This window comes from Theropithecus gelada, chromosome 12, assembly GCF_003255815.1.
Source record: "Theropithecus gelada isolate Dixy chromosome 12, Tgel_1.0, whole genome shotgun sequence".
NCBI classification, from domain to species: domain Eukaryota; kingdom Metazoa; phylum Chordata; class Mammalia; order Primates; family Cercopithecidae; genus Theropithecus; species Theropithecus gelada.
The window spans coordinates 27,639,290-27,665,485 of record NC_037680.1 but is presented as its reverse complement, the minus strand read 5'-3'; the positions used below and the strand labels follow the sequence as shown (position 1 = coordinate 27,665,485).

General features: G+C 36.1%; 1 protein-coding gene across 1 annotated transcript in view; it reads right to left on the bottom strand.

Moving 5' to 3' along the window:
- Positions 1–26,196, bottom strand: part of MBD5 (methyl-CpG binding domain protein 5) — a 323,726-nt gene that overhangs the window by 12,748 nt on the left and 284,782 nt on the right. The window contains exons 7-9 of the mRNA XM_025403904.1: positions 16,673–17,698; positions 14,855–15,063; positions 9,875–11,083 (exon numbers count right to left, since the gene is read on the bottom strand). Of these exons, the coding sequence (XP_025259689.1) occupies positions 9,875–11,083; positions 14,855–15,063; positions 16,673–17,698 (2,444 nt within the window). The remainder of the gene's footprint in view (positions 1–9,874; positions 11,084–14,854; positions 15,064–16,672; positions 17,699–26,196) is intronic.

The following is a 26,196-nucleotide window of genomic DNA, read 5'->3' as shown; positions in this document are numbered from 1 at the left end:
AGATGGGACTTGGTGCATTTAAATAACATGGCCAGAATTGAAACTCAGGTCTGACTCCAACGTGCTCAACTTCTCTCCACCATACCAACTCCAACGTACATTGAAATATAGTCATTTTATATATATATAGCATTTATATATATAAAATTACACACACATATATAAAATACACACACACACAGGCACACTAAAAAATTTAGGTCAAACTATTTAAAATTAGATTTCTACAAAATTTAGATGACAACTTGCCCAAATTTATACTCAATTTTTTTATGCTTGAATAATTTTCCAGGGATATTTTTTCTGAACTAATACTCTACCGTGGTTTCTTCATTTAAATCTGCCTCTAAGCCTCTAACATACTCTTATAATGAACTATATTATTTATAAAGGATTAAATGACCTTGAAAAAGAAAGCAAAGATAGTCTTTCTGAAATTAAATATAAGTAAGATATATACCGCTGTGCATTTCTGCTATAACAAGATCATACATATTCAGAAGAAAGTTTAGTTTGTTTCAGGATTTCAGCATTTTGCTGTGTTGTGAAATATATATGAAGAGTGTATGTTTTTTCTGTGGAAATACTCATACGTTTGAAAAATATTCAAGAAATTTTAAAGATACCCTCCCAAAATGGTATCAGAGAACAACAAAACAAATTCAGCTTCTAGTTAAATAGAAATCATGTTTAATGAACACTCCCTTGTAAATTACTTAGCTAACTTGTAAATTTAAAAAATACGAGGAAATCAAATACATAAATGTAACATTAAAAAGGTTAAACACACACAAATATTTTTATAAAACTTACACTAAAGGAACAAGTAATTTAAGATAATACTTTTATCTATAATTAAAATCTTGTATTCTTGTACAATCACAAGCCAGGAGTTTCACAAATTATTTAACTCTATCTTAGTGAGAATTTAGAAGAGGGCTTTATCTTTTTTATCTTTACTCATCATCTACCCACACAGTTTCATGCTGATAGCAATGACGCTAATAGTACTGGCCATCGTGGTGTAACTCCTTACTCATGTCATTTAAGAATCATAAAGTTACCTGGAATTTATATGTATTCACAGTTAACTTATTAATATATAAATATACACATACGTTAAATGGTAATTTTTTTTTTTTTTGAACATGGTCTTGCTCTGTTGGCCAGGCTGGAATGCAGTGGCGTGATCTTGGCTCATTGCAGCCTCGACCTCCTGGGCTTCAAGTAGTCTTCCCACCTCAGTCTCCTGAGTAGCTGGGACCACAGGTGTGTGCCACAATGCCCAGCTAATTTTTAAAAATTTTTTTATAGAAACAGGGGTCTCATTATGTTGCCCAAGCTGATCTCAAACTCCTGGGCTCAAGTGATCTGCTTGCCTTGGCCTCCAAAAGTGCTAGGATTAAAGGCATGAGCCACCATGCCCTACCAATACTTTTTGACTATTAAAAACTCTTCTTTCATTCAAATTGTTTAGATACAATAATTCTTCAACATAAATAGTTTTACAGTTTGTTCAGTGTAGATAGAAACATATTCATAAAGCCAGACATTACTATGTGGTAGATGATTAAGAGTTTTTCTGAACAAGGCTAAATCTCTGGTTGCTTATTTGCTTATTTTGTTTAGAAGGCCCATATTACACATTTGGTAATTTAAGTTTTTGATTTGGTGTCAGCACAGTGGGACCTCATGTATCTCAGAAGAAACTTAAAGTCTGACAAAAGAAGACATAAACCCTTCAGAGAGGTACACCAACCCTTGAAACAGAGGTATAGTACATATTTGAAGAACCTGGATCTGGCTGGGCAAGGTGGCTCATGCCTGTAATCCCAGCACTTTGGGAGGCCGAGGTGGGCGGATCATGAGGTCAGGAGTTCAAGACCAGCCTGGCCAACATGGTGAAACCCCATCTCTACTAAAAATACAAAAAATAGCTGGGCGTGGTGGCAGGCATCTGTAATTGCAGCTACTCAGGAAGCCGAGGCAGGAGAATTGTTTGAACCCAGAAGGCGGAGGTTGCAGTGAGCCGAGATCACACCATTGCACTTCAGCCTGGGCGACAGGGTGAGACTCCATCTCAGAAACAAAACAAAAAACAAACAAAAACGAAGAACCTGGGTCAATGATCCTAGATCACTTTTAAATACAGCTGGTTAACTGGAGATTACATTAAATTTTTTTGCAGGCTTTAATCTTGATAACACCCCTCTTTGTGAATTCTTTGGTGCTCCTTATTGCTGAAGCAGAGCTGTTGTGCAAACATCAAAGAATAATGGAGCACTAGCCACATCATTGATCTCATAACAGAGTTGACCTCGAGCTCCCCTTTTAATTCTTTACTTCCCCATTCCATTTCTTTAAAGTCCTGTTGCTGGGGAATGGCATAATGTAAGGAGTGCTAAATTTAGATTAGAAGACCAGGGTTGGGACCTGGCTTTACCCGTGATTTGTATTCTTTGGGATGCCACTTCTCTGAGCTTCAGTTCTCCCATCTGTAAAATGGGGATAATTCTGCACATCTTTACGGGTTATTGAAAGGATCTAAAATGACCACAAACATGAAGGTGCTTTATGAACACCAAAGCAGTCCAAAGTGCCACTGGTGGTATGTAAAATTATTTTAGGTAAAACATGGACAAACCTTTAAATATTCTTTTTTAGTTTTGTTTTTTTTTTTTTTTTTTTTAGAGACAAGGTTTCCACTCTGTCACCCAGACTGGAGTGCAGTGGTGTGATCACAGCTCACTGTAGCCTTGAATTCCAGAACTCAAGTGATCCTGCCACCTCAGTCTTCCAAGTAGCTAAAATTTTAGGGGTGCACCACCATGCCTGGCATGCTCATTGCAGCCTTGACCTCACGGGCTCAAGTGATCACCTTACCTTAGCCTCCCATGTAGCTGGGACCACACATGTACAGCATCATGCCTGCTAATTTTTAACAATTTTTTGTAGAGATGGGGTTTCATTATGTTGCCCAGGCTAGTCTTGAACTCCTGGCCTCAAGTGATCCTCTGATCTCGGACTCCCAAAGCACTAGGATTATAGGTGTGAGCCACTGTGCCCAGCCTCCTTTGCACATTTTTAATAGTTATATTATTCATATAAGTTTACATTAGAAAAATACAAGTAACATTATGATTTTACACATACAATATCCTAGGATAAAACTAAAGTTGTTTAAATTTAAAAAGTGGCTTGAATAGTGCCTAGTACATATGTGCCTAATAAATATTTCTTGAATGAATCAATTAAGTGATAAATTTAAAGAAAAAATTTAAGTATATAATAATATATGTAATATGCAACTTTAGCTGAAGTCTGGGAAATATAGCTCTGAAGTAGAAAGCAAATATGAGGCATTTATTAAGTTCATTATCAAACATTTATTAAACAGTAAATATTAAAAATAATATATATTGTAAAAAATAACATCTTCAAACTGAAAAAATTCCTGCTAACTTAAGTGCAATATTTCAATATTTTTAAAAGACTGGGAATTAATATTATATGATAAATAATTTAGGGTAAAAAGTTGATTCACCTGTGACAGAAAGGATGAACCTAATTGTTTTCCAACAATAGTACAAAGTTCTCATGGCAGAGTACTAATCATTCCTTTAAATGAATCCCAACTTTTTCCAATGAACTAACCAAATTCTCTTTATCACAATTTAGTCAGTGGCATTATCTGAGGCCTTTTTCGGTGCTTCCTTTCTTCTTCACTTTGCATAGCAGTGTTTCTAAGCACTAGGGAACTACATTACAGGATGGGGGTAAATCCATTCTAAATGCGACAATAATTTGCATATCAATCCACAACACATAGATAGAATTAAATGTTTCAGATAAGTTTGTAATTTCTAAGGAAACAATGCTTGAAAGTTCATGTAACAGAAGCAAGTAGTTGCCTCAGACCTGAGATTCTATTTCCTGCTTCCTATCTGAAATTGTATGAACAAGCTCATGTAGTCTGCGTTGGGCTCAGTTACCTACGTGAATGAAGACAGGCCTCCTAGTCCTCTTTAATCTGGCTCAGGAAAAAAGTTCACAATATTTCACAATTCACTATAGTAAAGTTTACAGTTGTTTTACTCAGCTTAGTCTTTTTCTTGATAGTCACATTTTTGGTCTTTGCTAGTTCTTCATTTTTATTATCTTTCAAATTCTGATCAGGAATTGACTTTGTTGGCCTGGATTTTATTTTTCTTATTACTTTTGAAAAACTATTTTGCTCCCTTTCAAGGAGATTCTGGTGCTGACAGGGCATTGATTGCCTCTGTCACACTACCAGCCAAAATGCAACCCAAGTATTGTGGATGCTGTGGTACAGAGAAAAGGATTCATTTCCAACAGCAGTTAAGAAAATAGATAAGGCAAAGTGAATACACTAAGAACATTCTCAACAGAGAATTATAGTACCAAAGAATACAAACAGCTAACACTGATAAACACACAAAGAACGTTCTTCAAAGTAAAATGTCTGAACATCACAGGAGGGCGCACCTCCCAAAGTTAGTTCTCCGGGCTCAACTTCTTAGGTTACCCACCCCCAGAATGCGAGGTAAGTTGTATCTGGTTATGCTCCATGCTGTCAAAACACGTGTGCGTGTGATGCTGAACTGACATACAGAAAATGTATTGCCCCCCAATAAATTTGGTTATGAGTTTTAATAAAGATGAATTTTGTCGGTTTTGAATGACTATTCAGAGAGCTGTTTTTATCTCTACTTGCCAGAAATAACTGTGTGGAAGAAAGTCAAAGAGCAGTTTTGAAGAGGGAACACCCTACCCACTTATGCTTTGAAAATAATGTCTTCATTTAACCAGGTAGTGTAGAACAGAGACGTAGACTTTTTTCGGTAATCAGGTGTTTCTGCAACTGTCCAACAACAGTCATTGAAAAGAAACATTTTGGTACCAGTCTAGTAATAAATTATTTCTTAAATTTGGCTTGGGTCAGAATATACATCAAATGTAAGAGCAATGACATATGAAGACCAAAGGGAGGATGTTCAAAAAGTAAAAATGATCTATGCAGAAAAAATAAAAATTTTAGTTTTTGATTATTACTGCTTGAGAGGCAACCCTTTTAAGCTAGTTAACATAAAATCAAAGATGACAGATGACAATTGTAAAATATATTTTAGAAAACAAGAGCATTTTCTTTATATTTAAATAGTTAATGAAATAGGTACATAAAGATAACCATTTCCTCCGTAGTTGCATAGGCTTAAAAATGTTTGCATATTAAGGCATAGAGGTGTAATGTCAGAGGTAGCCATTTTCTTCCCAAGAATTCCCTAACATTATGCCAAGATCTGGAAGTTGAATCTGTCTGGCTCTGGCTATGTACTGGAGCACAACCCTGAGGTCTTATTCCTGGTCACTGAGCCACGAACAATAAAGGGTTCATGGTTCAGAGAGAAACTTGCACCAGTTATTTAGAACAAGTATAACTATCTCCCAGAATGTACTTCTGTTTTTTTTTTTTTTTTTTTTTTTGAGACGGAGTCTCACTCTGTCGCCCAGGCTGGAGTGTGGTGGCGCGATCTCGGCTCACTGCAAGCTCCGCCTCCCGGGTTCACGCCATTCTCCTGCCTCAGCCTCCCGAGCAGCTGGGACTACAGGTGTTCGCCACCACGCCCGGCTAATTTTTTGTATTTTTAGCAGAGACGGGGTTTCACCGTGTTAGCCAGTATAGTCTCGATATCCTGACCTCGTGATCCGCCCGCTTCGGCCTCCCAAAGTGCTGGGATTACAGGTGTGAGCCACCGTGCCTGGCCCAGAATGTACTTCATTACGAATGGTTAACCAAGGGAAAAAACATATTAGGAAGGATATAGTACTTCTTGAGTGGTAAAATACAAGGCACATAATGTCCTCCAATGCTGTCACATAGCTTCAATCTTAGGAAAGTAATACATACAAGCAATTCATCCCAACTTTTCATAGGCTGTTAAAAATCTCCACTAATTAATATTGTTTTACGTGTGAAAGACAGTTATGTGGGAAGGTAGAGGAAGAAAGCCTGAGTTGATTTTTTTTTAGAAACATTGAGGAAAGAAGAACTTTGAAGTTCACTCAACAAACTGAGTGCTTTAAAACGCTTCCAAGTAGAACTCCTGCTTGAAATTAACAGCTAACACTAACTTATAATCAGATATGCTGATTTGTATATGTGCTGTAAACATACTTATGAACTATTTCATTCATTGAATATAATCCTTATAATCCTTTACTCTCAACTTGGTTAATAAATCCTTTATACATGGACAATGCAGAGGTAAACAATAACTAAGGTCAAATTACCACAATTCCATAATGGTGGAACCTAAATTAATAAGACTATCTACCATAAAGGGCAGAGAATAGGAGGTTAATGTTTACTGAACCTCTTTGATGTGCCAGATAATAATCTACAGTATTTCATTGAAATCTTAAGGCATCTATTTGAATCGAAATTAATGTTCTCACTTGAAAGAGGTGAGTAGCCTGCAGCTTCTAGGAGATTAATATACCTACTACGACCACTTAGGTAACTAGCAGAGCTAAGATTAGGCTCACATCAGAGTGCCCAAAACCCATGCCTCTTTATGCTACACCCTGCTTTTTCTCTAGTTCTCTGTAGACTGTGTTTATACAGTATTCGATGTCTAGAAACCATACCTTTTAGGAATCATCTCAGAAACTACAGAACATGTCTAATGCATATCAGTAATCTGCTACATTTACTATCCCTCCAAAGACCAAAAAGGCGTTTCTAAGATCATAAGCTGACCTAGTCAGTTACTATTATGACTAACGGTATCTGCTACAATATTAATGTATTGACAATGGGAGGTCTCAGCCCTTGGCAATTATCAGTGCTTTGATAACACAGCATTGACTTCCTTAGACCAGAGACCATTCATGCAACCTAAAAATAGGAAAGGCACCCAGCTTGTTTTGAAATAGTAATCTTCTATCCTGTCAATTAATTATCTTTATTTTCTATTTCGCCTGCCTCTATAAAGAATTTGGAGTGGTTTGCTGAGAATAAAGCCTGTAACTGAAAATAATAAATGGTATGTTGTGGGGTGGAGTCAGGGGTAATAAATCTATTCTAAAACTTGAGTTAACATAGATTTTTATCTGGTGGGATCCGACAGAATCTTGGATTCTTTGGTGGACATAGAAATAGTATGAAAGCTGAGAAGCTAAGAAAGTTTAAAATGATAATGTAGGAAAATAGTTTGGCAAATTTTTTCTTCTTAGACACTACAAAGATAAACATTATGGAAAATGATCCCACATTCCACATTAGCAAGGCGGAATTAGAAAGGTTTTACTATAATAAACAAAGTCGGAGCTAGTCTCTGCCTTTCTGCATTAGACTTTATAAAAATGTCAGGCATTGCCATAGTGTATAGAAGGTAACCTAAGGCAATGCTTACCTTTTTAGAAGCAGAAGTCCAGTTATTAATGTACAAGGCATTATCCAACATTCTTGGGCATTAAGGAGTTCTACATAAATAAAATTACATCCAAACTGGTTCACCTGAATGAGTACAAATTTTAAAAAGTGTTCTACTAGATATCTCTCTGAAATACATCATGTTTTGTCTTATACAGGTATTGAACATAGTTTTACTTTTTCTTCATGAACTAGGGTCATCAATATATCAGACACTTGGCTTGAAGTCGGACCTGTGTTTGAGATTTTACCTTTTCTGGTGTTGTAAAATGAGAACTTTGACTCACGGAGCATCACTAAGTAAGGTATTGGGAAGTCTTGTTTTGTGAACTATAGAGGAAAAAAGAATGTTTGTGAAGTAGTACTTAGTTTACTTATGTGCAAAAGTGTGGTAGGTCCTGAAAAGACCAGAGGTTTTTAAAAATGCTGAGTCCTTAGAGCTTCTGAGGCTGTTATACCTTGCTTTTTAAATGATAGATAAATGTTTCATGTATTATCATTCATATTTTATTGCATGTTTTCAGTTTTTCACCTCTAAATGTGTGCTTTAAATTAAATTCTCTGAATTACTAAAAATATTTTTAGTGTATAGTATATCTTGATATAAAGGTTTTTACTTGAGAATCCAAAATGACAAGGTCAGCCAGCGAGAGGAAGAATATGTGAATTTACAGCAACAGTTTTATGTTTCCTATTACAATCCATCTATTGCCAAAATTAAGGAAGAAGAATCTGAATTTTAAAAATATTATTTTATAGTGGAATGAATACTACATACTACTTTGCTTATTTAAGTGAAGAAAAATAAGTGTTTCTTGGACTCTTCGATTTTTTTTTAAAGTACATCTCCCCTAACATCAGTGAATACCTCAGTCTCAGGAGTTTTCGAGCAGAGATTAATCAGAAGATCTAGACCATTGTTTAATGTGAAATGTGTTAAAAGTACATGCCTTTACTCTCCTAAGGGCATAAAAAGATATTTAGACAAGGCATTTAGGACAGGAAGAATGTTTCCAGGGAAGGGAGGCCATAATCTTTTTTTTCAGTTAAGCTTTTGGTAAAATGGCACATAAAAAAGACTTAGTTCGTTTGCACAGACATTGTAAAACAGTTCAATGTCTACATCTTGTATTTGTAGCAGTTCCATTTGTATCATAAAAGCCCACTTTTTCTGTTTCTAATTATTTCTTGAATAAACTGTCAAAAATATTTAGGTTTTTCAACCTAAAGAATGTTTGTCTGATCTCTGAGAGTATAGAGAATAAAATATTTTGTGAATAGGGGTATGGAATTCATTTCCTTATCAAATGTACAAACATTATGCCCAGAGTGTATCCTGACAAGTATATATTAGGCATTACGAGCAAGGTTTTAGGACCTCCTAGTCATTTGGAGAAAGACAATCCTTTTATTGTGCTGGCAAAAATGCTTTTGGTTTCCTGTCATTAAACCTAAGTGCCAGTGAAAGTTTGAGCACAGTTGAAATTGCTTTATAGAATATACTCTTGACGAGAATAACATATACCTGTAAGAGTAATTTTTATTACCTAGGAAGATGAAAAATTATACATTTCTTCATCATATGGGGGAATGTGCATAATGATCTCCTCCTGGTCAGATATAAATTTTTCTATCTACTTTAAACACTCTGCATATTTCTTGCCTAGTGAGCCAATTCCACCATTTTTGTAAGGGCCGAAAAAAAAAAAAAAAACCCAGAAGACCCCTACTAATTTCTTTTAAATTGAACGGTAGTTTCATGGAGAAGTTTTCATTTAATTTATATGATCTAATTGTGTTAAGTAGAACCAGACTAAGGGGTTAAACATTTCCATATGTTTTAAAGGCCCAGAACTTTTCCTGAAAGGTATTCAGGAAATTCTGATTTCAGACTTTACCTGCTGCTTCCAGAAACGGCTGCATCTCCACCCAGACTGTACCCCCTTCCCAGCTCTGTGTGCCACATGTAAGCACATGCAGGAGATGTCGTCCCCTGACGCATCTGTTGCCTGGGAGGGCCTTACCCCTGCCACACTCCTGGACCTCCAAAGGCTACCAGATTTTTTTCCCCAGTCATTGACACTTGCCTTCCTCCTCAGTGTATGAAATGAAGAACTAGGTAACTGTAGAGAGGGAAGGCAGAGTGGACCAAATTCTGGAAATCTGGTTCCTGGCTTACAGCCACCCTGAGCCCTAGTGTGATCTATAAATGCTTTACAACTCACCCCTTGTTGATATGACATTTTGTTGACTATAACCATCCCCTCTTCATTTTATGCTCCAGAAGCTTGTGAGACCTCAATGAGTCATGAAGAATCCTAATTTCAAATCCAAAGAATCCAAAGTGATGATAACAAAAACCAATAATTGATATCTGAACAAAGGTTAGTATTTGACAATGGATAAAGATTGGTATACCTTCCCTTCCTCTGGGCTTTGTTGACATGAATTGTGAACGTCGTCTTCTCTTACTAATTTTCCAGGCCAGGAAGTCAGTCCTTTGATTTGGCCCCAGACCAAGTCGCCAACATTGAACGTCCTTGGTCTATAATGTATCAATTCATTTGAAGAGGGGGAGTCTGGATTCCTTAGGTCATCTTCACTACTAATGCTTTTAGCATCTGAAGGGCTAGGCACACACCCATTAATGCTTTTGGCATTAAAGTCTCCATTGTAATGGATGTAGTCTTTGACCAGAGAATTTTCCAAACTATTTGAGGAACTTGGAGACTGCTCCTCTAGGACCAGGTCTTGCTTTGCAGTGCTTAGCAGCTCTCCAAATCCCCGACTCTGTCGAGGTCTATTCCCATTAATGTGTGCACATCTTTCCACAGTGTTCTCTAGTCTCTCCTTAAAACTCATCATAGTTCTTTTGTAGTTATTATACCTGAAATTTTCCTCTAGAATTTTATCCCCTGGACAGTTTCTTGGTGGTAACAGTATTGGGTGCTGTTCCCCAGGCAGAAATGGCAGTGTAGAGACATTATTGGACCTTTCATGACAAGGACTACTGTGGATATGGCCTGGATGATCTAAAAATTCCTCGTACTTCCACCTGTTTCGCTCCCCTCTGGGGCTTTGCTCCCCGTCCCACTGTTTTTTGGATGTGTGGCAACTTGCTGACTTGAAATATTCAAACCCATCTCCTTCGTTCGCATTTTTCCCATGGTCTAGATTCTTGGGCAGCCGAATCCCTCTTGAATTCCTCAGCCTACCGTCATGATCAACACCTCCCATGTTCCGTCCATGAATGACCGCACTGACAGCACTGGAGAGATTTAATGGGTCACCAATTGAAGCAGTGAAGGCACTCATGGCACTCAGAGCTGGAATGGGGCTGATCTGAGTTGTACTGTTGACTGCAGTGGTGATGACAACCTGCATTCCCTTGCTGGCTGCATCGACAACTGCTTTGTAAATGGCATCTACGGAAGCATCACCTGGGCCACCCACAACGAGGCCATCCTTCACCTGTTGACCAAGAGATGGGTCAATCCTCGGTTGCAACTCACAAGGTGTATCTTGAAAAGGTGGAAGTGTAGTGTTTGGATTCTCAGGAAGTGCTGTGAGCCCAGGCTGAGTGCTTATTCTTTTGTTTAGGAGAGCTGCATCTTCCTGCATTCTCACCTTGAAGAAATAGACAGGAAGCAGTGAGAGAAAGGGAAATAATTTTAAAGGCCTCAAAGAGAAAGACTACAACTTTAAGATTTACCAAAAGACAAACAAATATAACAAGGAAGGAAATATAAAGAACAAGACTCAAAAAATGAAGTAAAAAGTCACTTTGTATAGGAAAGCTTATGTCTTGATTATATTTGCAGGCTGCTTCTTTGGTTAAAATCATTCAACAGATTTTTTAAAATCATCATTGCGAAACCTTCTCTAGAAAAATTAAACTTGACGTGGTTGGACAGAAAACATACTCAGGTTGGGATGATTCCATTTATCCGGTGTCATTACAGGTCTTTGCAATTTAGGATTCAAAAAAAAGTCAAGTCACAGGTAATCAAATTAGCAAAGGAAAAATATTTTGAAAGTGATTTCTAACTCACTGATGTTTCCACTTAACTAAGTGAAATACAATATAAAATAAAAAAATATATAAACTCTTTTCTTAACAATAACATGACACTAGTTTTCAGATGGGGTAGTAATACCTGCTCCTCAACCTTTTCAGGCCATATCCCCATGCTGTCAGTAGTGACAATGGCTATCTGCAGAAGTGATTCTCAATTGGGAAGTGGTGAAGGGACAGCATACTTACCACGGGAGCATATCAGAATTCTGGTATAGGAAGGATGAGGGCAGTTTGAAAAAGTGCCCAAGGTTATTCTAATTTTACCCCCACCCCCATGCCATCTAAGAATTACTGCTCTAGATTCTTGATACTTTGGAGTTTCAGATTTTTTTCCACAATGATCTCTCCCTTTCTTTACATCCTTCCCTACTAATCCAGAACCTAGGATCTGTCAGCACATCAGCCTCTCTCTTGCTATTATCACCCTGTCTACACCTACCAGGCAAAATCCCAATCTTGGATCAATTCAACTGCCTGCCTTATCTACATCTACAGTGAGGATGCTGAGTATTTGTCTATAGGAATTTGTAGCTTCCAACTTCAGTTGAGGGCTTATTGCTGCCCATCAATCCTAGAACTTCTAGTTAGTTGTCACTCATTTTCCACAACTATTCAAATCTTCACCAACTTCTTCACCATCTCCCAGACTATTCTTAGTAGATGACCTTACGTAATAGAGAAAATAAAGCCCATCAGGCAAGAATTCTCACAATTTCTTATACTCTGATACTCCCTGCCCCTGGCAGCAGACTTCTCTGCAACTATACCTATCCTAAATTCTGTCCTGCTTCCCATAAGAGGGTTCCCTTCTGCTCTCTGAGGGTGTGCCCTCCACTTACGTTCTGAATCCCAAGCCCCCTTCTAAAGGATCCTGTCTTATTTATTATCCCTTCTTTTTTTTTTTTTTTTTTTTTTCTGGAGACAGAGTCTCGCTCTGTTGCCCAGGCTGGAGTGCGGTGGTGTGATCTCGGCACTGCAAGCTCCACCTCCTGGGTTCACGCCATTCTCCTGCCTCAGCCTCCAAGTAGCTGTGACTACAGGCGCGCACCACCACGCCTGGCTAATTTTTTGCATTTTTAGTAGAGACGGGGTTTCACCGTGTTAGCCAGGATGGTCTCAATCTCCTGACCTTGTGATCCGCCCGTCTCAGCCTCCCAAAGTGCTGGGATTACAGGCGTGAGCCACCGCGCCCGGCATCCCTTCCCTTCTTTATGTTCAATCTCTTCCACTTTTCTGGGTCTTTCCTATAGCACATGATTATGTTCATGGCTTACGTATTTTAAAGTTTGCATTCATCTACTCCCGACCTCCTGCTGGGGCACTGCCCTATTTCTCTTACGTTCTTCAAAGTTAAGTTTTTTTCAAAAATAAATTTTGTTGTGTGTATTTGAAGTTAACACCATAATGTTATAGAATACATACACAGATGGTAAAGGGGTTACTATAGTGAAACAAATGAGCCTATCTATCATCTCATATAGTTGTGTGTATGTGTGTGTGTTGTGTGTGTGTGTTTGTCAAGAACAGCTGAAGTATACTTCTTTAATCTATACTCTTTAATTCCTAACCTCCCATTTGCTGTTCCTCCCTTTTGCCATCTGGCTCCTACTCCCACCACTCCAGCAAAACTGCATTCCACTAAGTCATTGATGATGTCCTAATTGGTAAATCTAAAGGATTCTCTTCAGGCTTTATCTTACCTTTTTTTCTCAGTGACACGGTTGAGCACTTCCTCTTCCTTTCTGAATTATTTTACTATGGATTTTATATATATATATATATATATATATATATGTCAAAAATATACAAGTTTTCTTCATCATTACTTCTCACCCAAACTCACAGTTTCTCACCCTACTCCAGTCCTATTTCCTTACTTAGAACTAACCAGCACTGGAGTGCATTCTTCTTACCTCCCTTCCTTGCTTCCCTCCTTTCTTTCAACCTAAATGGGATGGTACTAGATTCTGGATCCCACACCCCCTCCTCAGGGATCCTGCCTTATTTATTATCCCTTGAACATAAAGATGTTCCACTTTCCTGGGTCTTTCCTTTAGCGTATGATTACATTCATGGTTTCCAGATTTAAAAGTACTGTTCTGCAATACTATAGCACTGGAGTCTTGCAGTCTTACAGATCTTTCCATATCAGATTATGTAAGTCTACCTAATTTTCTAAACCACTAGGTAGATGGATATACTGTACCACAATATATTTAACTATTTCCCCACTGATGGAGTGGTTCATAATTTTTGACACCACAAATTATACTGCACTGAACATTTTGATATGTGCTTGTTTGTTCACATTTGAAGATTTCTCTAAAATGAGATATTAATACATAGAAGCTGAACTTCTGGTCAAAAGATATTTAAAAATCTGATATGCTATCAAATTACTCTCCAAAAGGACTGTATCAGCATGTAATCAGACCACCAGTAATCTGAGAGAATCTATTTCTCTGCACCCTTATCAGCAGTGGATATCATCAATCTGATGGACACATTACTGTGATAATTTATGTAACTCTGATTATTTTCATACGTTTATTAATACTTTATCTTTCAAATTCTATGAATTACCTGTTCATATCTATTGCTAACTCTTTCTAATCAATTATCCTTTTTCTTTCTGATTTGTAGGAGCTCTTTTTACATTATAGGTGTTACTTAGTATGTATTAGGAAAATGTTTTCTGCCAGGTTGTCACTTGTCTTTAGCTTTGTTTAGAATATCCTTGATCACACAGAGACTTTAAATTTTTAGGTAATCAAATTTGTTTCTTTCCCTTTTGACTGCCTTGGTTTTCTGTCATGCTGAAAGAGCCTTCTCTACCCCAAGATTATTTTTAAAAAGTCCATATTTTCTTCCCATGTGGATTTAGTGTTACTCTTTCCACCTATCTCCTTAATCTAGCAGGGATTGATTCACTTCGTGGAACTAAAGAAGTACCATCTGGCTGAAGCCAGGGGAAGAGTGGTGAGAGCTGACGCTGGAGAGGATGGACAGGTGGGCATGCGAGGGAGGTGAGTCTCAGTCATGAGAACAATGAGAAATGACGAAAGGGCTTATGGGGGTCACACGATCAGTTTTTACTAACAGCTCCAAAAGAACTGCTGAGATACTTCAGACAAAATTAAAAAAAAGGAAAACCTTCACACAAAAGACTGGAATGTTTAACAATACTCATGATTGAGAAATAACAGTAAATAGAGGTGAAAGGGCACATAACCTACTTTTTTCACCCTTTCCTGCAAATTAAGTGTCTAAACAAACCCAGACATTGTTTTCTTCTAAAGTGACACAGGGGAGGAGAGTACCTGAAAGTTCTGAAACAGACAAGCCATGGGGTTATTGTTAGCTGGGCAAGGAATTGTGGGCTGTCCTTGGAACGCCTGGAGATTCTGGTACCCCTGGAGAAGTTGCTGCTGTTGCTGATTTGGAGGAAACATCTGATTGTTGTTTAACAGCGACTGTAGATGAGTCAGTTGATGGTTATTCAAAGTATTGTTTATTGATGACATATCACCTACAGTTTGAAAAACATAAAATATAAGTAAATGTGATTCTTTGGAGATTCTATGCCTTTCTTTGTACCTGAGAATTCCTGAAAAAAAAAAACCAAAAAACTAAGTGCTATGCTTACTTGGGTAATGCTTTTCTTTTTTACTTCTCAAAGTCTTACTAAGTGATAAGGAAAGAGTAGCTTTATTATTTAGTTTTATCTTCTATAATTAGTTTTTAAATTTTATATCATGGAAAGACTACTTAGTCTTTGCTCTATGCATTAGGCAGTCCTTATATATTGAGCTGCAGTGTCATATGATTCCTTGATCTATTATTTTTAGATTTTAGATCTATTTTAGAGGACCTAAAATTAAAGGTTGAAATTAGTCCTATAATGTTTTAGCAATTGTAAGTATCTGACCAGATAATTAAAATAAGTGAGCTGATCAGGCCTTGTTTACAAAATTTAGTTCTCAAGCCATAATAATCAGTAGATACCACATCAATTCATTGATTTGGTTTAGAAATGTGCATTGTGATAGAAGGTTGGTCACCTAAAATTAAAATGGAAAAGAAGCTAACAACACAAAAGAATTCATTGTCATAATAATTCAAAATAAATATTATATAATCAGTAGGATTAATAACTAAATTTATATTCAAAATTCAAAATTATTCTGAAATTACTCTGACATTTTCTTGAGGACAATGTCATAGAAATTGTCCTGTAACTTGTAATATGTAAATGAAATATGCTTTGTAGGTTATTTAATGACAAAGATTTCAATGCCAAATAGAACTAATTTTACTATATTATAAAGGCATCCATGAAATCAAAAAAACATAAATAATAAACAAATTATTTTTCACACATGGAAGATGCCATTGACATCATCATGTACATTTCTCTGTTTCCAGACTTTATGGACACCATCCCTACACTTTATATTATAGTTACCTATATCCATCAGTTAAATATACCTGGCATTATTTTCTGAATATTTTGTGATAGGATAATACAGATGAAACACTTTGTTTTTAAGCCACAAAGGTCAAAAAAATAATACTGAGGAAATCTAGTAGCAGCTAGAGGGGCTGTCTGTTCTTTTGAACTTGGGCAAAGTTTAGTTTTGCATGTTTTTACGTCTCGCTTCTTGTTTTGCTAGACAAGCATTTAGTTTTGTTTATTTAGGGTTCACCTGGAAAACACTTTCTCAATCTGTTTCCATCCACAGTGCAGCTGCTCATACTAACCCTGTGATGCCACACCAACGAAAATTCAAATGAAAGTGATTTTTAAGATGTACCTGTGCTTTATTATTTGAAAAATGAGACTCTACTTGGTTTAAGAGATGATGGGTAGGTTAGGTTTAGGTGGCATCAGAATTAGAAGAGAAAGCAGATTAAAATGATATTTAGTATTGCTAGAATAGGGGAAAAAGGAAAAAGTCACTCATGTTTGTATAACTATGGTTGTGTGTGGGTGTTGTTATATTTAGTTCCTTAAGCAAGCTGTGACATAACAAAAACATTTTTAAAAATAGTGTGACAAAATGGAGTTTTTAAAAAGGAGAAAATAGAATTAGAAAAACGTTTCTTTTGTAAAAAATTTGTGAAAAAATTTAACTTACCAAGTAGACCTGTCCCCAGTAGAGGGTTAAGTAGCTGTGGCACCACAGAGTTACTGTTGAGTTTAGCTGAACCAGGTGTATTCCCAGCATTATTAGATATATTCAGCAATGTTTCTGCCATTGACACCACTGCTGTCCCACCAAGTGTTGAGACAGTCAGTGCTGCCACTGCTGATGATGTAGTGGTTGTGGTAGTGGTTGCCTGGGAGGAGGTTGCTATGGAAACCTCTGGATGATTAGCGGTGTTGGCCGATGCCGAGTTCAGGACACCTCCCAACAGCTGGGGATTCAAGGTCATTAATCCTGAGGCCCCATTGACAGCTGGGAGGAACAGGGGGTTAAAAGTAGTGTCACTGCCTGCAAAGCTTGGTAAAGGGTTCCCCAGGGGGCTGGTTAAAAGGGTCTCAGCTCGGCTGTTGTCTGACTGATTGCTTGGCAAATGGTCTGGTGGGGCTGTCATCTGTGTTAATGAGGGTAAAGGGGTATTTTGCTGTTGGAAAAGATCTGAGATGGTCAGATTGAAAGATGGCAGGGGAAGCATGGCAGCTGCTTGGGCTTGGTTCTGAAGCAGGGCTGCTAAGAGCTGAAAGTGAACAGGCTGCAATACCTGCCCATCCATGTCACTGGAGAGAAATGCTAAAGCAGCGTTTACATTCGGGTCGAGAAAACCTAAAGGGTGGAGGTTGATCTCAGACTTGCCTTCTCCTGCTGAAGGCTGGAGGATATTTAATAGATTCTGGTTTAGGAGATGCTGTTGATTCACTGGCAAAGAGATAGGTAGAGAACTGAGGAGGCTGGGGTTCAAGGGGTGTGGAAGATGGTTGTTTGAAGTGCTGTTGGATGGAAAATGAAGTGCGTGCTCCTGGCCAACAAAAGGAAAATCACTCCCAATGGGCAGCTGACTCTGCAGTGGGTTTCCAGCTGCGGTGGTGACTATGACGCCATCTTGAAGAACAGATGTTGTCTTTGTGATGGCAGGGTGGTTGGTGCCCGCTATGGCTATGGAGGATGATGGTCCTGAACCGCCTAAAATGAAAAAAAATAATAAAAAAACTAGTTATTAATCATGGATATTATGTGAGACTAGGCATAAAAATGCATTAACATAAATTTCAATTTATTTGTTACATGGCACCTTCATTGATTGCAACTAGATTAATTGTAATCAGATCACTTGACATCTGTTAATGGGACTTAAGTTTAGAATGTACACTTTTGAAAATAAATATATTGAAGAAGTTTTACTGAGAAATAGCTGGTAGGTTGTGGTGGCAGGAGAGGTGGGGGGTTTAAAAAAAGAAATAGGTGTTGCTGACTATCAAATAGCTTGTTTTTCACAGGCAGACAACAAGTGAAAGCTGAAGATGGGAGAATCCGTGTTCTTCATTCAATTGGTAGATAAAAGTAATAATTTCATTTAAAAAGTTTTTTTCATTAAAAAAGTTATTTGTCTTTATTTATAAAACTACTACTTCTTTTTAGTGAAAAGAAACCCACAAAAGTAGAATGCACATAAAAATATAAAGCAGAAAATAAAAAGTGCCTATGAAGATAACTACCTATGAAGATAATATTTTAGTTTATAGCTTTCTGGGCTTTTTCTACCTGCGTATCTATACATATGCAGGTATGCATATATATATATGCATATATATGTTACATATATTTTTAAAAAATGGAATCATGCTATAACGTTATTTTGTAGCTTTATCAATGTAATGTGATTATCATTCCATGTTAACTTATATATAGCTACAGAACCATTTTATTAGTATCACGTACGATATAATGTACTTTAATCAATCCAGTCATAAGTTTTTAAATTATTTCCAATCTTTTACTATTGTAAGCAACACTATGACAAATATTCTTATTAATATTTCTTTGCCAGTTCACTTAATTATTTTCTAAGGATAAATTCTTAAAAGTGAAATTTCAGGGACAAAAGGGTTTACATATTTTAGAAGCTTTGAATACATATTGTCAAACTACCCTCCTGTGAAGTTGATCAATACACACTTCATTTACATTCCTATAAGCAGTGGAAGACAGTGTTCATTTCTCTCACCAATACTCTATTTATCATTATTTTGACAATGAATAAAAATAATAATTAAGAATCTTTACCATTCTTATTGCATAAAGACACTTTGGACTTATGATTTCTTAAATTAGACCAGTCTTAAATAGCATTCTTATTCTTAAAAGTCTTACACTAGAGATGAAAATTCTGGGAATTTAATATCGGAAAAGAGGAAATTTCACGTATTTATAACTGTTTTTGTGATGCTCAACCCAAGCCGCACAACAGAATTATCTGGAGAAATTAAAAAAACAAAAACAAACCAATACCTGGGCCCTAGCCCAGACCCGTTGAAAACTCATCTCTCGGGGTACAGCCTGGGCAGTAGTATTCTTTGAAATCACCCCTGGTGATCCAGATGCACAAGGGGTGAGGTGGATAGGGTGAAAACCACATCTATTGAAAAGGAACCTATAATCACTTTTTTGTAAATGGTCTTTCCCCATTGTAAATGCATTGTTTTATGTAATACATGCATTTGACAAATATTTTATTATTTTAAGAATACACATTTAGTTTTATTTAAAAATACTAAACACATATATGGCATAATGAACAACACCAGTGTCACTGAAAATCTAAAATAAACTAAACATTTTGGGCGATGTTATGCCATGCTATCCTAAAAAACTTTACATTTTATCATGTTACCATTGAGGCTTCATCCAAATACACAGAAATGTTCCATAGTTGTAACAGTAATATGAATATAATTGTATATTCTTCTTCTTTTCACCTAATAGAATAACACAAGGATTTTTCCTTTCTGATAAATAGACTTTGTATTTACATTTTAACTGTGTAGTGTATGTATTTACTATATTTATTGAACCACTGTGATAAAGTCTGGTATTCATATTTTGATTTTTCATCATTATAGATAATACAGGGATAAATATCTTTCTACATGTGATACTTTGCTACTTTGAACTTTTTCCATAGAAAAAATTGCATAACTGGCATGATTATTTTGAGAACCAAAAAAAGGGAAGCAAAAGTTCTGAAATATGTAAAAGTCTATAAAAATAAAAGGAGTTATCATTATTATTGACATTAGTAGTCATAGTAGTGGTGCTGTGGTAACAGCAGTAAGTACAAATCAGCACATTCAACACACTTTACAGAATATCCGTATAGCAAGGATTTGTCATTTTTCCTGGCTGTCATGGTCTACCTTTTTTTTTTTTTAGTTTTCAGTGTTTTATCTAAATAATGAGATTTTAAAAGCCCCTCTTTGAAAATATATATTTATGAAATAATGACCACATTCACCAAGAGTAGGGTAAGAAAACATACCAAATGCTGAAATAGGCATATAGTATACAATTCTTTAAATACTAATTCAGATTTGTTACAAAATTATCAAAATCCTAAACATTTAATTGCTTCTTAAATCTTGTTGCTATTTCCATAGATACTATGGATTATTTCCATTTGGAAACCATCTTTTTAAATTTTTAAAAAACTTTTATTAAACCTTTACAAATTTTTTAAGAGTTTAAATAAAAAGTCTTATTTACTAGTAATCACTACTTGTGGCAATATCTGTGGCAATTTTTCCTCTCTGCTAAATAATAATGACATATTTAGATGTAGAGATCACAATTTCTCTAACCAAAGGCAGAACACATTTTCAAAATGCTCTAGAGTGTACATGTCAAGGCTTTATAGATGAAGGCTTTCCTTAGAGATTATTATAATTTTTAATCTTTATTTTGCAACAGAGAAGTATCCACACTTATGATTCAAAAAAGTAGCCATTTTGGGATAACATAAAAGCTCTCTATCTAAATATTCTTGAAGAATTAGAAGAAGCGAAGTATAGATTCTCTGGGTGTATTTTTGTCTTACCATCAAGAAAGCGGTGAAGCACACAAGCTGCTTAAATGTAGTATGAAGATAAAGGTATAGTTTTTAAAATTTTTCTTTAATTTTCAAGAAATCTATTCAACAAACGGGTGTACTCTGCTGGAAAATAGAATAGAACTAACTACGAAAAAAGAAACAAACAAACAAACAAAAAACAAAACAACAACAACAAACAAACCTTGCTCTTTCCTGAAGGAATTAAGAGTTTAGGTAAAGAAATAAACACAGAAATCTCTCTGTCTTTTTCTTCTCTCAAATATATATTTATTCAGAGTTTATTAGGAACTAGAAAAATGTAAAGCTTTGTTCTTATATTGCTAGTATAACTATAATGCAATATGCTAAGAGGTGTAACAGGTGTATAACAAGGAGACCACTGTAAAACTGAACACGTCAGGGAAAACTAGTCAAGTGGTGTAACATTTGATCTGGAATTTGAGAGACGAAAATGCAAATAAAAAGGGCCTCTATGCAGAAGCAAGATGATTAAAACAACAAGCAAAGACAAGGTGATAATAAAGTAGATGGAAGGTAATGAAGAGTCCTATGTTTCCCCAAAACAAAGAAATATGACTGAAAATATTGTGAGGTTTCCCTATGCTTCCGGCTCCTCCTACCCATGGTCGAACCTGCTGCCTGAGATAAGCAGTGAAGAAATTTGAAATCATCTTTCCAAACCATTAAAGACAAAAATCATTTCTTATTTATCGCTGTATTTCCAAGACCTAACACAGTCTTTGACACATGATCAGCATTCAAACAATATTTGTTGGTATTAAAAAAGATTGTAAAATCATAAAACTTGCACTCAACTTTTAGAAGTAGGTAGTTTGATGCTATGTGTTGGTGTGTTTGTGGACAAAAGGAAAGAATACCACCCATTTGTGGAGAAAGTGAAAATGAACTCTCCAGTGTATTCGTCCAATGCTAGGAGATAAGGGACATTGGAAAGGAGATGGGTGCAAGATGACAAATTACCTAAGAAGGCTTCCAGATATTTCAAGAAGTTGAAATCACCCCACAGAGGGAGAGGTCTATCCCAAATTACTCTGAGTTCTTAAAGTTACTAATTCATGCTTACAGTCATTCAAAGAGGACCCTGAATTTGTATGAAATTTTATAGATGCAGGGAAATTTGGAAATTGCTTATTTCTGAACCACTTAATCTTGAATAGGCACTCTCTGGTGAACGTATTTCATAGTTCTGCACAAAAACTCTATGGTCTGTTGAACCGTGAGGAAAAATGTTTTGTTAAAGCTGTTTTTGTTTTGTTTTGTTTTGTTTTTGCAGCCAAGGTATTTTGTGCTTAATCGAATAAAAAGGATAGTCGCTAAGATTTTTAAAAAGGAAACTATTCATTACATGTTTACCAGTTAAATAACCAAAAGGCAGCTGGGATCCTGGAACAAGTTAGTAAGTTGGAGTAGTCCTTTACTGGGAAAAAGTGATTATTTCACACTGGCCAGCAGCACCATGAACTGGCATACTTTCTTTTTCTCATTGTCTCTGTTGCTTTTCAAGAGTAGGAGAGAAGACTGGAAAGCCACCCAAACAAACTTTGGTGTGAGATCTCATGCTTAGACACCCAGAGATTAAGACAGTCTGTCTGATGAGGAAATGACAGTGGTAGCTTGCCCAGTAGGACAGGTTTCTTTTTTTTTTTTTTTCTTTTTGAGATGGAGTCTCACTCTGTTGCCCAGGATGGAGTGCAGTGACACGATCTTGGCTCCCTGCAACCTCCACCTCCCGGGTTCAAGTGATTCTCCTGCCTCAGCCTCCTGAGGCAGGCCTGGCTAACTTTTGTATTTTTAGTAGAGACAGGGTTTCACCATATTGTCCAGGCTGGTCTCAAACTCCTGACCTTGTAATCCGCCTGCCTCAGCCTCCCAAAGTGCTCGGATTACAGGCGTGAGCCACTGCGCCTGGCCCAGACAAATTTCTGTATGTAAACAGTATTCTGTACACACTTACAATTCATGATATATGTATATGCATATGTGTGTGTACACAGAAATAGTATGAGTAAATTTTAAAGGATATTTTTCTAATATTAATTTAATAATTGACATGTTTTATCTGTCTTATTTTTAAAACTACTTTTCAAAACAAAGTTAATGTCTACCTCTTTTGATTCGTTTCTCTTCTTCCTGGTCATTGTTTGTATTGTGCTAAACTCTTATATGGCTGTCTCTTAAATATTAATAATATTGTTATACATGTCTTTGTATGTGTACAAGAGAGAATATAAAGCTCATATCAAGAAGACCAATGAAGTATTTTTAAAACCTCATTATACCGGTTTGTTTAGCTGTAATTTTGAACAAATGCTACTTTATGCTAAGAAACCTTTTCTAAATTAATATGCTCAAACACTGATTTTTATCCATAAAATTCAAGAACCTAAGAAATAAGTCGTATAGAATGTGTATGCCTTCACCATCTGACCTTTATCATTTACTTTGGTAAGTGTACTTGCATTGCAAACAGGGACAATGGTAATCCTTAATAAAAATGAATGCTTGTAGAGATAAGAGAAAATATCATGGCTTACTGAGTCTAATAAATATAATTCACTTTTCAATCCCATTGAAATAGTGAAATTTTCTCCTCTATATTTAAAGGACCGATTTTTAATGATAACAATAATAAATTGAAAGATAACTTTTATAAGAATACTAGATTTTTCCAGGAGACACTATTTTCTCAAGCTTTAGTAAGAGGGAATGGTAATGTGTATTTACAAAAACATATCAAATCTCTATCTTTGTGCTCTGGATTCTGATGTAAATTGTTAACATTCTTTTATCAGCAACAGAAAGGAAATCTTAGGCACTAGAGGCTACTTTGTTCTAGTCACGGGAGGGAGGAAGGGGTCCCAAACCAAAGGACTTAGGAGAAGGTAGAGAAGATGGGGAAGGGAGCTATGGCAGTATCTAAGGAAATGCTCTCCACACTCAACAGGGTCAAGAGGATGGGGAGGAGAAAAGAGCAGTAGAAGGGATGCAGCTTGAGTCTTGGAATATGGTGTCTGTGTAGTTATGACTATATGACTATCAAGGGGATCAGTCTTTTCAGTCTTGTGGTGGTGATGGAGTCAGAGTCAGAAAAAGAGGTGTTTTTTTTGTTTGTTTGTTTTTTTCCCCCCTGTAATCATGTTTTGTTTCCTTTCTTAACACCTATAATTACTCTGAAAACTGTTGGAACTAACTTTAAAATGCTTGGGATTTTTCCGTTTACTCAAGTCATAGGTTTTGTTTTTTTTTTTTTTTTTAATGTCTCTTTTATTACATGTCTCAATATTTGTGGGAAAACAAATGTTGAGAAAGAGTATAAGTCCCTTGCTGGTAGAATTTCTGTTCTTTAATGTGCACTACAATACCTAATAGTTAAAACGCTTCATCAGTCTTCCAACTGGAAGTCTTATCTCATTTTGTTTAATGAGCAGAGTAGGCTGAGTTTCTAGATTATGAATATGCTTAGCTTTGTATCCTTTTACTGTTCCCTGTTTTACCTGCAGTGCTAAAACAGTGCCTAGCACTTCCTAGGTGCTCAACAAGTATTTGCTGAATTACCTCATGGATATTCTAAAACAGTATTGAAATCTATTAGTGGGCTGCAAAATCAATTTAGTATGCCCCAACTAGTATATTTTTGATCAATGAAATAGAAAAGAAAATGTAAAGAACATTGCATGGCTAGGTTAGTATTTTGTGGAAGCTCTTTCTGTTAGCTTATATACTTGAGTGCTAGGTAATAATCTGTTTTGTGAGTCATTAAAATCATTTCAGTGGGTCATGGCTGTTATTAAAAAATACCAAATAGAATAAGATAAAATAGAATGGGATAAAAAAAATCAGAAGTTATTACATGTAATAAGTATTTGTTTCATGAAACTTTTTGTTACACATTATAAATGTATGTCTAATGGACTGTAATGTAAGTTAATTTCCTATTGTGGGAAGAATTTTAAAAAGTTGAAAAATACTGCTTTAGGATCAGGCCTCTGAGTTGCTCAACTCTGTAGGAGATGGTCTACGGAGTTGTTCTCCAGGGAGCATATTTATCAGGCTACAGTGAGAAAGGGGTCCCTGTGGAGTTATGCAGCACTGGAGCCCTGCTCTAGTATGTCTGTGATGAATTCTCTCTCTTATACCTGTGCCCATGGGTCTTGGATAGATACTCCGGACTTCCCTGGACTAGCTCCAACCCCAGGAATACCTCAGCAACTCCTTCAGACTTCTGTTGTCTAGTTCCACTTTTAATCTGTAAAAAGGTGAGTTGTTACTTCGAATTTGCAAGTAGTATAAGGCTTAGAAATAATTTTTACTTTACTCTTGGCTTAGCTGGCATTAATGTTGTTTGATAGAAGTTCCTAGAAGGTAAGAATTTTATGATTTGAATTATTTAGTACTACACGCATGAAAAAACTAAATCCATTTTGATGACACCATAGGAGTATTTTTTAGCATTATTTTTTTGACTCAAATATTGCAGAATTAACATTACTCCATAGAATCTGGGTATGTTTTGCAACTGTGTAAATGTTTTTTGGACCACTTGATTTTAGTAATAATAGCTTAGGCATCTTCTAGAGAACTGAAGGATTTCTAGTGGGTTTATAAGTGAGCTCAGTGTATTGTAATGGAATAAAATTCTCCCAATTTGCACACTGGGACAATTTATTTCTTGAAAGGTACAAAATAGATCACTGAATCAGCAAACATCACCACTCTGAGTTCTGTCATCACCTTTGATTACATAGACTCAACGTCTACAGCTGAACCTATTTTAACTCCTTTTTTTTAATACAAGGAAACGTTAAACCTGGAATATGTAAAAAAAAATAAGTGGGGTAACCCTGATATTAGGAGACCTTTTCAAACAACAAGGCATTGACTATATTAAGAATATCTTACAGCAAAGAATAAATGGCTCATTTTACAAAAATTTACTAAAATAATAGACATTGATTTTTATCACACAATCCAGAATTTAGTATAGTTCTGTTGTTTGGTTAAGAAACAAGTGCAGAGGACAATTTTTAACCTATAAACTTTGTGCATCAGATGGGGGATAAAATCTAAGCATTTAAAAATTTGAGTGAAAATACGTTCACTAGCAACTCATGTTTATTCAGTCACAGCCATCAAGGAGGCTCTTCCTCTTTCTTCAGTCTACATTAATCTATGTAACACTGAATTATTTCTATACAAACCTCTCATCTCCTGAGAAGGATACTTTATAGTATAATCCACCTTTGAGCATTTTTATCCCTTAATCTTTCTGCCCCTGTAGCTTCATCTAGAAAAAACAGGATGACAACTCCCTTTATTTTCTTTACTGCTATGTTCCAAGAACAAATGAACAAACAGGACATAAAAACCAAACTCATTACTTTGTAGTCTTTTACCCAAAGAGTTCTTTTGTGGTCTCACTATTTCATTGTCTTATACCTACCATATTAATGGCTGTCCTGAGTTTCAATCAAATGTATTTTGTGCTGAAAGAAAACTTACTTTTGCAGTTAAAAAAATATAAGTATATAAATACTCAAGAACACTTATTTATTTG